The 13,332-nt window shown below is 41.3% G+C and overlaps 1 protein-coding gene across 1 annotated transcript; it reads left to right on the top strand.

The window, feature by feature from the left end:
- Nucleotides 1–428: 428 nt before the first annotated feature.
- spsb1 (splA/ryanodine receptor domain and SOCS box containing 1) lies at nt 429–9,166 on the top strand. Its single transcript, XM_084553354.1, has 3 exons — nt 429–801; nt 4,438–5,311; nt 7,688–9,166. Exons 2-3 carry the CDS (start codon nt 4,618–4,620, stop codon nt 7,813–7,815), a joined length of 822 nt encoding a protein of 273 aa, XP_084409480.1. The 5' UTR covers nt 429–801; nt 4,438–4,617; the 3' UTR covers nt 7,816–9,166.
- Nucleotides 9,167–13,332: the final 4,166 nt, after the last annotated feature.

Genomic DNA, 13,332 nt, shown 5'->3' on the forward strand with positions numbered 1-13,332 from the left:
AGGCCTTATCACGTACTCCTGCTATATACTATTGTTGTGTGAATGGTTGTATGTCTAGATGGTGGACTGTAGAAACCGAATTGCCCTTTTGGGATTAATAAAGCTTTCTGTATCTGTATCTGTATCTAAAAAAACTGACATTTAATCTTAGGCTTACGTAAATACGTCATTTTTAATTTAATTTCCACCAATGAATACATTTTTTAATACATTTTTGAATCACTGGGCATTTTTATGATTCAGTTGTGAACCAGTTTGTTCGTGTTTCTTGCACAAATGTAATTTTAAATCTTTTATTTTAAGAATAAAAAAAAGAAAAGTTAAAAGGTGTTTGTTAGAAAATTTGTGTTTGTTTCTTAAATTTGTGAATACATATCAGTAGAAAACTTTGTGTACATTTTGAAAGACTAATAGAGGCTGGACGTAGGTTTTATAATGAGTTCATCTAAAATGTTGGCTATAATTATTTTTTTGGGTTAATTAAAAAAACTAAAAGCATATATCCTAAAAAGATTTGTGAAGGCTAATATCCGCATAAACTGCCCCACCAACAGGAAGCCATCTTTGTTGTAGCAGCAGACCGTCAGCAGGGAGGTCCTAATCTGGTGAAGCAGCTGGGAGCATTTTACCACGTGACCCGAGAGATGTTAGAGAGCAGCCATCACTGTTTCACCTAATTCATAACCAGGCTGAAATGGTAAAAGGTAAGACGACAGGGGAACTGAAAACTACGATGGAGTAGCCGACGACTCTGAAGCTGTAACCCGTCTCGTCCACTCTGCCTCCTCACAACTTAGCAAGGTACGGTCTGCTGTGTGAACCCCCCTCCCCACCACCCTCCCGTTTTCTGCTCATATTGTGGCTGTCGAGGCTCTTGTTTCGGTTTCCTCTTTACACCCCGTTTACACATTTTAACGTGTCAAAAATAACGGCGGATATGAGCGGTCGGCGCCCGTCAAAACGTCCCGCTGAGAAGAAGCAGTGACTTGTCTTGTCTTTCGCTCCTCATTAGCATTAGCTAATGTTTTGTAGCTGTTTATGCTAACACCCACGGCTCGTGCCGCTCGCCGTGTGTCGAACGTTTCGATGCTGAGGCAAACGGTCGGAACGTTACAACGAACCGGCGGCGAGTAACGTTCGACTCACGCGCCGCGTCCGTTTGGTGGTCGCGCGTGGAAGTTCCTCGAGCCTGGAGCACACGGTTGCCTAGCCTACGAGAGCTTATTGGAAGATTAGGCTAGCATTGCAAATTCAAGGCCCGCATCGGCTAATTTAGACGGTTCTGCTTAAAGTAATGACACAACAAACAAAGTATTTACCTCAATGTGAACTTAAACAAGTGTAGTTTTGTTAAAACGCTTTTTATTAGGCGTTGCTCCCACAATCTGGGCCTGTGGTTGGTGTCACTGTTGACCTAATCTTGCTTACGCTACCAGGTTTATGGGGTGTGCTGAAAGGTGTGTCTAGTATGTATTTCGTCAGTAAGAATATAAAAGAAGCAAACACATTAGTACAACCCAGCTCCTCAAACTTCTAAAATGCCAATAAAGTTATCTCGACAATAAATGAATGTTAAAAGGTAGAGGATTTATAGCATGGCCATTGTATTAAGTTACTTTAGGTACAGCTAGCATAGCTATAGGTTGGACTGATAAAAAGATAACTGGAGAGCACAAACTACAATAAAAGTCATCTAAAAACTTGAATCACAGATTATACTAAATTAAGTGTCCCTGCGTGACACGCTCACGATTTATGTCAGGACAATGGATGACTTTGTCTTCAGTAAACCTTGAACCCGGTGTACTCAGCAGGTCGACAAACAGGCCAGTGCTTAAGTTCAGGTGGGCCCTGTCTAAATTGAGCCTTACAAAAGAAACAAGTGTTTCCTTGGCTCAGCAAATCCAGCAAGGACCTTCCTCTTGCATTTTAATCGGCTCCAGACCAGTTCAGGGGCCCAGGAACCCCAACTAGTCCAGGTCCAGATCCCAGCCCGAAAACCTCACTACACAAGGTACCTTTTATACTACTATTAAGGAGTGTGTTTGTTTTGATGTCCAAGGTGGATGTGGGAAGACTTTTTATTGTTCTCTTAGTTTTGATTTACTTGTACCCTGTAAGGCGGCCCTTTGCCACAGGGACAGGGAATGGTAAAGTCCTCGTACAAAGAGTGTGCAAATTAACATGTTTCACTCTCCCTGAATGTTGGACAGGCATCGAAAAGGAGATTGTTTACATTCAGATGCTGGCCACCCGCTGCTTGCTTTTTCTTCCCCCCTTGTTTTCCGATCACTGAAGAGACATGACCCATTTAAATGGTTGTTTACTTGCATTAGAAGAAGAGCCAAAGCACTGCTCAATGAACTCTTGTCTACAATTCAATTAGACTGGCCTTCCCAGCAGCACAGTTTTCCACATTACACAACGCTCTCTACAGCCTCGCTGCAACACCGGCAGGAACGGGAAGACGAAGGAGCAGTAGCAGGGACACCTGCGCCCAAAAAAAAAGTCACATATTAATTCAGATAGTGAGCTATAAAAGAATGGCATTACTGCTGTAATAAAGTAATCCCACTGACATTAAGTTGTAAATGAAGTTTCAAAAGAAATTGGAAATTAAGATGGTTCACATTTAGATTCTGTCTCCTCAGTAATTAAACAGTGCAAGTACACCACCACAGCTGTCATCTATTGTATTGGAGTTTGTGAAACAAGCAGGTTTTAATCAAGCTTTTATTGTCAAGTTTCCGTGGATATGGAGAAGTTCCTGCCTCGGAGGAGCAGCGGCCCTGAAATGTCTTTTTTTAAACATGATAAAATTGTTTGTTTGTTTTTTAAGCCAGACATTTTTATTACTGCTTTTCCTGTTAGCCTCTGACTAAATGGCCATATTATAGGAAATGGTGTTCCCTTCTTTTTATGTCCTATTTTGGGAGTTTGTGGGAATATTTCACGTGCAGAGAAGCTGAGTAAACGGGACCTGGGACCTAGTTTTTTTTTCCGGACTGTCAAAAGTTTTTAATGACATTCATGATGTTATAGAGCCAAACCAACTGCTTGAAATATTGTGTCCTCCTTGAGGATGTTTTATCCCACCTTTACTATTATGAATAATTATGCTTTATTGTGATTGTTTGGAAGTCCTGAGTCTGTTAGCATGCATGTCAATGGCCACTTGATAAGCGGCTGAAATTGCCAGCGTCATATCTTCTCGGATTCATCCTGCTTTATTGAGAAAAGCTGGAGGAATAATAATAAATACCGAGGACAACTAATCAAATAAAGGTTGGATAAGGGTTTTCATGTTGTTTGTGCACCATAATCCCAAATGCAATTACTCTGCAAAAACAGGACACAGACACATGGCTGTTTATCAGCTACGCATTTAGAGCTATGAACACTGTATGGATCTCCGTTAATGAATGGATCTATAGCGTTCTACATCTGTATACTGGTAATTTAATTTAATTCGAACAGGCGTCACTGACATGTTTTGTAGGTCTGCATGTATGAAATTGTAATCATGCAAATTGAGTTTAAGCACAGTCAGATGATTTGGTTGTTTTTTCTCTAAGTGCACGGAGTTAGAAAACATACTAAAATGTAAAACAGCTTTGTGTCATACTGCAATTTAAATTGTCTTTACTTGTTGTGCACACAGCAGCTAAAATCTGTCACTTAATAAATATTAATCTAGAATTGTAACTAGGTCAGTTTATTCTGTTAACCGTCTAATCCATTACACGTAATCTTTTCAGTCTGTCGAATGCGTTCAACTGCTGAGAAACAGAAACTTGTTGATCTTGTCTGTCTTGATTGGACTGACATCAATAGTGCACTGATGGGGAAAGAAAAAGCAGGTCAAACAATTTCAGCTCCAGACTTTGGATCAAGTTGCGATAGCTGTGGGTGAATACATCACAGTGACAGTGCTTCTTTACGATTCTTGGTAATGCTATAGGAAACGAGGCCAGGGTCAGCTGATACATGCTTCCTGCTGCTCTGTGATAATGTTGACAGTGTAAATCTGTGTTTTTCGGCTTATGTCTCATATTTCCTGGGTCATAAAACACTGCAGTCTTTATTTTTTTTACATACTAAGAATCACAAGACAACAAAGCAGTTCTGAGGACGCTTAAAAGCCCCGCAGCTAAAAATGAGTTGTTGTTCACCTATTAAATGTAGCGAGTCTCAACGATGAGGAAATTTCCTATTAAGTATGTTGCGTAACATGACCAGTAAATATGGTGTGACGTAATTACAGTTGATGTTCCACTTTGTTGCTATCCAAGGTCATGATGGCATTATAATGGATTTACAAGTGTGGCTTCCAAGTATTTGATATGATCATTCCCTGCTCCAGTCAAACTGTTATTTAGGTTAGTTAATGATTAACTTGCTTGTCTTTTCTGTTTTCATCTCCTCTAACCTCTCCAGGTAAACTTCAAACAAGCCTCGCTCTCGCCTTGGCCGACCGCAGCGGACACAGTAGGACAAAGCTGCTTCTGGAGTCGCAGGAGCACAGTGGAGGAGAGGGTCTGAGGCTGATTACTCCCCCCCCCCTATTAGTTTTTGAGAAGGGGGGAGGAAGAAGGGGCTGCTATAACCACCTGGAGCATGGGGCAAAAAGTCCCAGGTGGCATTAAAACCATTGATATGCGGGATCCAGCGTTCAGCCCCCTGAAGTTGGAGCTACAGGCCCTGAGTCACACCAAGCCGTCTCGACTGGATCTGCTGCTGGACATGCCACCCGCCAGCGTGGACGTCCAGGTCCAGAACTCGTGGAACAACGACGACCGCTCCCTCAACATCTTCGTCAAGGACGACAACAAGCTGGTGTTCCACAGGCACCCCGTGGCGCAGAGCACGGACGCCATCCGGGGACGTGTTGGCTACACGCGGGGACTGCATGTGTGGGAGATCAGCTGGGCCATGCGTCAGAGGGGCACTCACGCCGTGGTCGGAGTGGCCACGAGTGACGCCCCGCTACACTCGGTGGGCTACACGGCCTTGGTAGGAAGCAATGCTGAATCCTGGGGCTGGGACCTGTGCAGGAGTAAACTCTACCACGACGGCAAGAATCACCCAGGAAAAACCTACCCGGCCTTTCTTGAACCAGATGACACCTTCATCATACCAGACTCCCTCTTAGTGGTCTTGGACATGGATGAGGGGACTCTGGGTTATATAGTGGATGGACATTATTTAGGGGTGGCATTCAGAGGACTTAAGGGCAGGAAGCTGTACCCTGTGGTAAGCGCCGTGTGGGGACATTGTGAGATACGAATCCGGTACATAAATGGACTTGATCGTAAGTATAAACTTGTGTTTTTCCAAAATGCTACTGCTTTTAAATAGTGTGTGTGTCACAAACAGTGTGAGGGTTTATTGATGCAAAAAAACCAAAGGTCTAAAAGTTATGGGTCTACACGGGACACATTACGCAGACAGGATTACTGTAGTGCAGCTTGATTGTATCTGACGTGCATGTGTGTGGCTGTCTCTCCTGCTATTATGTAAAGCAGGACGTGTCATGACACCACATGATTTGAACTGATGCCCTACAGACCTGACAAAAGAAACGAGTGACGAGCAAACCGCCCTGTTTATCATTAACCGTAACTTGTCTTAGTTTTAAACGTTTTTCTCGGAACAAGTAAAATTACTCACAGTTACGGGTACTTGATTATAACATACATTTGCCCCAATGCCACGTCCATAGCCACGTTAATCAATCTTCTTTTCCCACAACGTACTCTCAGTAGCCAAAGCATTATACGCATTAAGCACGTATACAGTCTAATATAACAGGCATGCACTAAATCTTAGCTTCACGGTGGTTATAATTTTTCATTTTATGTTGAAACGGCATCAGAAAGGTGATAATTCAACTGGATCATCATTCTGGTGGATGTAGTTTGTGGTGCCGTTAAACCGGATTGGATATAAACGTGTGCTTTTGTTATTTAGCCTAGCCCTCTGACTAAATAATAGAAAAATGTGTCGGTACAACACATACACAATACGATTCAATAGTACCTACATACCACTAGCCTGCACAGTGAAAACACAGTTGAATCAACAGCTCTCAGTGATTTGAACCCTAACCTTCGTGACGATGAGGTTCTGTGCCGGCCTGTTGATGTGTGTGTCTTGACAGCTGCAAGAATTACATCTGATAATCAAAGCGTCTTTGGTGCTCATTTCTTTTGATCGACTCTTCAACAACACAAGCCAGAACTGAGAGCAGACTGTTTTTTTTTGAGAGGTGTCAGCTGATTAGCATTTAGATCGTCGGGGGGAACTCCTTTTTGAACCCAGAACTTCCTCATATTTGAGCTGCTCCTTATTGACGTGCAGACAAGAGTAGGCTTAGCTGAAATGCTTCAAAAATGCTTTTTTCGTTGGAGCTTATTGGCTGTTGGCAAACCAGCGTACAGGTGCATTACCTCCTACTGCCTTCATCTACTTAACCCTGCTAACGAGAGGTTATGATATGTTGCTGTAAAGTGGTGTGTGTTTATATTGGAGCTGTTTTACTAATGAGTCTAGGAGCACAGTAGCAGATGTGCACTAGTATTATTATGGGTGCATCCGTACCTTTTTTTTTTTTTAAACTAGGCTGAGGGGCCTCCACCGTAGCTCTTCAGTAAAACCCCCAGTGGTCCTTAATGTTCGTGTGCAGGAAAAAACAAGCCGCTTGTTTTCGCCCGGACAAATGTAAAATGACTCCAATTGGATTAAAACCCAATTATTCCTTGGTGAAAGGAGCTCTCAATGAGGAAACATAGGTGCTTATTAAAACATGTTGTACTTCCCACATGTCCCAAGTGCTCTGTGCTCATTAGATTTTTATGTTTCGCTCAGATTCCTTCGACCTAGTTTGGGCTTGTGTAAAAAATAAAAAGCGCTGGCATAAAAGCCAATTTGATATAACATTCCTCTTCCGGTTTGATGTAGAGTGAGGAAATCCCTGATCTTATACGGCATAAGATGTAATCTCAGCATACGTAGTTTATCTTGTGACTGCACCGAGCGTGCCAAGTTCGCACTGCAGCTCAAGGCCACAAGTGAGTTTAATATATTTTGTCTTCTCTCTCTCTCTGTCTTAGCTGTTACATCTACCAAAAGCCCAAATTCATGGTAAATATACACGGCGCTGTATAACGAACAATAATGATACAAAGAAAGGGCCAAAATATGAAAAGAGGAGTTTTAGAAAGCCTTTTTTAAAATGCTGTGTGGCTGAGATTCAAATAGCTTTGTAGTATAACAGATAGTAGTATTTGTATTGGCACGGCTATTGATCTAATTGTCCATCACGTTAAGATAATCCAAATATTGCATTGTAATCAGCCAAGAAGCCCAAGATAGGATTAATGAATAACTTCAATATCTTCCTGTTAATTTCGCGTCAACTACAGTCCTCCCTGGTAGAATTTATTTGATATCCTCTCTCTCTCTGATAGAGCCAGAAAAATCAGAGGCCACTGTCCTGATTTAGGGTTGTTGGAAACATGAATGGGGCAAATGATGACCATAGTGCCCCACTTTCTTTGACCTTCCTGTTCGCCAACATGACAGATTGTACACTCATTGTATTCAAGTTGGATTCTCTTTTGTAAATGTCTGTCATTGCAAACATCCCTAACCCCTTTCCTTCTCTTGTCTCCCTCCCCCCCCACAGCTGAACCCCTTTCTCTGATGGACCTGTGTAGGCGTTCGGTGAGGGTGGCATTAGGACGAGACCGCCTGAGTGAAATCCATAGACTGCCCCTGCCAGCCTCTCTCAAGAACTACCTGCTCTACCAATGAATTGGGCTCACCGTCGCAGCACGCCCTCGTTCCTTTCTTTCTCTGGGATCACTCTTGGGTCAAACCCGTTTGACAGCATAGCTCAAAACCTCCAGAACTGACTCCGCCTTGTGGATGATTCAACAAGTACGCTTCTGTGTCAGTGTCTGGACTCCTTTTTTTTTTTTTTTTGAGTTTCTTATCTTGTTTTTATGACTCTTTGCATTTATACTCTCTAACTTTATGAAATCAGGAATGAACACTATGCACACGCTGATCCGGTCGATGCCCTAACAGTCACCATGTTGGTGTACTCTCTCTCTCTCTGGTGATGGGGCACAAGTGGTCAGTACCTCTTCTCCGACCTCAAGGTTTTTGATTAATGCATTTCCGTTTGGCAGCTTTCTGAGATTTAAATGTTACTGAGCTAAAACACTGATGAAATTTGAAACTTTAAGTATTGGCCCAGCAGTGCACTGCCAGTATATGACCAGAAGGTGGCAGCAAACACATCTCAGCCTGCACACCCTCTCATATTGAGCATTATAACATGAATTCCTAACGGTTTTTAAAACTTTTTAAATAGATGATAAACAATTGCAGCAGAGATACTGGCCACTCTATAGAGAGCCTGCTGTGCAGTGTGGCTGAATGCACTGTGAGGCAGCCGAAGAGCAGCTCGACCACCCGCTGTGCTACCAGGCTTCTCTGTAACAAAGAAGTACCCCATCACTAGCCCTAAGGCATCTGACAGGAACACCATCAGCAGAAATTTTAACGGAAAGATAATGTCACTGTGATTATTTGTAGCATGCATCTGCAGGAATCTTTTTCTCGACACAGTTACATCTTTTTATCATATATCACTCCTGCTTTTTGTAGTGCAGTCAGTTTTCAGCCACATTGCCGTTGAGGCCCAAGAGTTTTTAAGACTAGTTTCCCTGGTTTGCACAAATTAAGCCAGAGAATGGGGAAAAACCCTGCTACTCTTGGGTCTCACTGGCACATAGCTGAGAACCATAGATGTAGTGTTTGTGTTTATGAGCTGTCAAGAGGGAGTTGGGGGGGCGGGGGAATCGGCCTGAATCGGCAGACTTCAGTTTTAAAGCACCATGCTGACAGAAAACGACAATCCACAAAGAGCTGCACAAAAAAAAAAAAAAGAGATTGAGATTGCCAACATATTGTCAAATGCCATATCATAGACCTGTCGAGTAGTATTTTTAAATGTGCAGACGTGGGATACGTTCAGCTCTCAGCTGTATGTCGGCACACTCTGCTACACATGACTTTTCCTTGCTTGCAGCTTCCACTTTATTTGTATCTCTTGTAGATTTGTTTCTAAGTATCTATTAAAGATTATGTCAACTGATCTACTGTGCATCGTGCAAATATTTATTGTTATAATGTCACCGGGACTTATTCCTTAACCAGCTGCTGCTAAGGCTTTAGACTGTAGCCTCAAACAATATTAGAGTAAAAACCAACCTGTAATTCACAAGATTAAAAGTACATTCCTATTTCTAACAGTGTTAGTTTTATTTATTTATTGCTGTAAACTACCTCAAACGTTATTTACAGTAGGTTGGACAAATTACAGTTTTGATGCAAAGGGATTTCTAAGTTGGTCAAATAGGCAGCTACTTCAGTAATGACTTCATTTCTTATAAGTTCGATCTTTTTTTCTTTCATACCACCTGTGCTTTCCCTTCCGTGACAACTCTAAATGTCTACTGTCAGGGGAAAAGGCCAGATGAGTCAAACAACACATTCAAGGTATTCAAGCATTTTCCAACGAAGGATATTTTGAAATGTCACAGTGGATTGCTCAGGGTGCTCGTCGTCACAGCGTCACGGTTTACGGGGACACTTGAATACACCACTGTTTGTTATTTGTAGCCCCCGTGCTTTTAACACTATGACAAGTCTAAATGTCAACAGTAACTGGAATTTTTATGGCAGTCCTACTTCAGCAATCAGTACGCGGGGTTTGGTAACTTCTTGTCTTATCAGCCAGGAAAAGAAGAAAAAAAAAAAAAAAAAACCTGTGTGCAGCAGATCATGAGAACACCAACAATTTTTTTTGTGTGGACCCTTTTAACAACAAGGCAGTTTCAGATGCTTTACATAACGGACCCTTTCACCCTGTAGTCTCTGAACTGGATCAGGCCATGTGTGTGATGATAACACGACTGGCTGACTCCAGCTCTTACTATGATTTACATGGACATAGTCCTTGTTGTGCTTAATTTCACTAAATCACAAGTTATTACACATTTTGATTAAGTTAAAATATATAAGTTATAATGTTCAGTTTATGTTGAAACGGCATCAGAAAGGAGCTGATTCAACTGGATGATCATTTTGGAGGACGTAGTTTGTGGTGCTGTTAAACTGGATTGAATTAAACACTTAAGTGTTTCTGTTATTTAGTCAAGCCCACTGACTGTAATAGATATAGGGTTGAATAGAAATGTGTCAGTACAACATAATACAGTTCAATAGTGCTACAAACCACAGCCTCCTAAATGGAAACACAAATGCAAACACGGCTCTCTTATTTAAAACAAAATCTGAATACCATAACCTTTATTAAGATGCTATTTTGTCTTCTTTAGTGTGCCTAATGAACTGTATACAAGACGGGGCTTCAGCTAAAATAGAACAAGACAGATTAAAGCAGAGAGTGGCATTTTAAGTGATTAAATATCCCCAAATGTAATTTAACAAAATGCAGGAAGGAGGACAGGAAGACCTGAGAGCTGGACCAATGTGAAGATACTTTGCTCTTCTTAGCGAGGAGGTTTTTGGTGAAACCGGTGAAGACAAAGAACAGTGGGGAGGACGGAGATTTAACCCCTTGTGTTCCAGCCTCCATCGTTACTTTCACTGACTGAATCCCACGACGAGCTGTGAGCACTTGAGATACACAAGGGTCAGTCTCTGAGAGAAACCAGCAGGCTGTTGTCGGGGGCAGGGAGCAGTTGGATTTATACTGTTTAATGACTTTTTGTGTCGTATCAGTCTCCAACTTTTGGCACAGTTTCACTCATCCAGAAAGTAAATCGCCTTAATCCCTGCAGTGGTTTAGCCTTTTACATAAGGCACAGGATTAGGTTGAGAGAAGTTTATTTGGACACTCGAACATATGTCGCTTTTAAGGGTAAAAGAGATTCCTGGAAGAATCAAAAAGTCCCAGAGGGAACTAAATGCAACTTTTAACACATCAGTAGTGTGATGATCAAAAACAACATGAACTGAGAGCGAGAGAAGGACTAAAACAAATCAGGAAATAAGACTTTCAGCTCCACGCATGCAGAGTGCTGGGTAACACCCCTGCAGCTGCATGTTTCATATTTGGACACTTGATGTCAGCATTTTCAAATCCTGCATAACCGTGTCAGCACAATGCACCTGAAGTATGAGGCTAAATGTTCTCCTGCAGAAAACAACTCCTTTCTTATATCTACTTTCACTTGCCAGTTCATTAGGTACACTACTCCTGCACTAAATCCTCATCTGTGGTTGTTTAATATTCAGTTTATGTTTAATTACAATATTACAGCTTCATCAGTGACTTTTAAAACATATTTTGTTTTCGAATCAGATGTTAGAGATGCACCAATACAACACTTATAGCGGTGTTAATGTATGATAAAAAAAAACATATATTTAAACAGTTGATGCAATCCATTCATTCATTTAATCATCTTCTGTAACCACTTGTCCTGTGAAGGGTCGCGGGGGGGAGGTGGAGCTGGAGCCTATCCCAGCTGTCATCGGGCCAGAGGCAGGGTACACCCTGGACAGGTCGCCGGTCTATCCCAGGGCTCAGATGATGTAATTTTCTCACAAGTTACACGCATTTGCCAAAACATTAGGCACACTAGTAAAAACAAATGCCTTCTACTAACACAGCCCTTGCACTAAATCTTCGCTTCATCTTATAATGTTCAGGTGTTTCGGTTATTTAGTCCAGCCCCCCCTGACTATAATGGGATTGTCAGAATAATAGAAACCAGTTGAATCAACAGCTCTCTCAGTTATTTGAAACAAATGCTGAATACCTTGACCTTTATGAAGATAAGGTTAAGTGAAGGGCTGTTATAGTAGAATGCATTCATCAATACTGTACCTAATAAACTGGCAAATGAGTATATATATGTGTCATTACATGCATAAATGTATCAGTAGTAGTAGCAGCTATTTGTATTTATATTAAAATTTTGGACTGAATCATTTTTAATGCATTAAAAAAAGTGTATGGGTACTATTATTATTATTATTGGTTCTTTAAATAAACACCTGATACATATATAGTCACAACAGCTGATTTAGCTGCCATCATCTGTCCTGTGACAAAAAAAGCCAACCCCTGAAGCTGTCAAAATATATTTAGCTGTGTAAAAAAGCGCCATGCGAAATGCAGAGCATTAGAGGCATGAAGTAGCGTGATACATTTAGGGAGGCGGTAAAGTGCTTCATGTCAGATGTCTATTCATTTACACCAGCTTAAATTAGACCATTCCTGTGTGCGCGGCTGATGAAATGAATGCACACGTTGCATAACAGGTGACACTGCGTTGCTCGCTCTAATAAACTAGAAAAAAGATAGTAAAATCTAAAAAAAAAACTCGGAGCTTTGGTCAATGCAAACTGAAATCCTGAGTCTTTTCAGGGTAATGAAAAATGTTATGATTTCAACAACAACACAATAGAAGTGCATCAGGTTTGGTGAGATTTTTCACATATTACAGCACAGGCATGCAAGGCACAGTCAAGGTGGTTGAGTAACTTGTCCCAGATAATTGTACACCAGGTTTTATTGCTGCACATACTGTTTTCCACAAAAACAAGTCACGGAGCCGTGTTTTGTGTTTTGTTCACAATTAATGATGAGAGGTTTGTTGCCTTGTGCCCTTCCTGTTGTTTGTCTTGATTGTCATCTCCAGTCTTCGAGGCTAATTACACGTAAACAAACACTTTGGAGGAAGCTCTGGAGAAGCTTACAAATGTCAGATAACTGATCTGAGATAAGCACAAAGACCAAAATGTACCGCAGAGCCGTGTAACTGCACATGCAGCATTATTTTCATGCATCATAAACAAGGTGGGATTGTTTTTTTTGCGGGTGCAGTTTTGGACCACTTCGCAAAAGATCTTGATTTAGTGAAGCGAAAACAGAGATCGGTTGCTGGTTTGTTTTTTATTTAGTTTACTGGTAGATCAGAATCAGAACCAGCTTTATTCGGCCATGCACACTTTGGTCACACATGGCTCTCAGTGTACTTAAACAATGAACAGGTAGAACAAGGTATGAAAAGATAAAACGGATATAGATAACAAATAAATAAGAATACATCTACTTATGCTGTACACATAGCTGCACATATAGCTGTATTTATGTATTTGCAGGAAGTATATATGCTCACTTGCCAGTTCATTAGGTACAGTAATGAAAACAAATGTATTCTGATATAAGAGTGCATTAAATCCTCTTTCATGACTGTTCTAATGTTTAGTTCATGTTGAAATCGT

Source organism: Chelon labrosus (genome assembly GCF_963514085.1).
Source record: "Chelon labrosus genome assembly, chromosome: 10".
Classification (NCBI taxonomy): domain Eukaryota; kingdom Metazoa; phylum Chordata; class Actinopteri; order Mugiliformes; family Mugilidae; genus Chelon; species Chelon labrosus.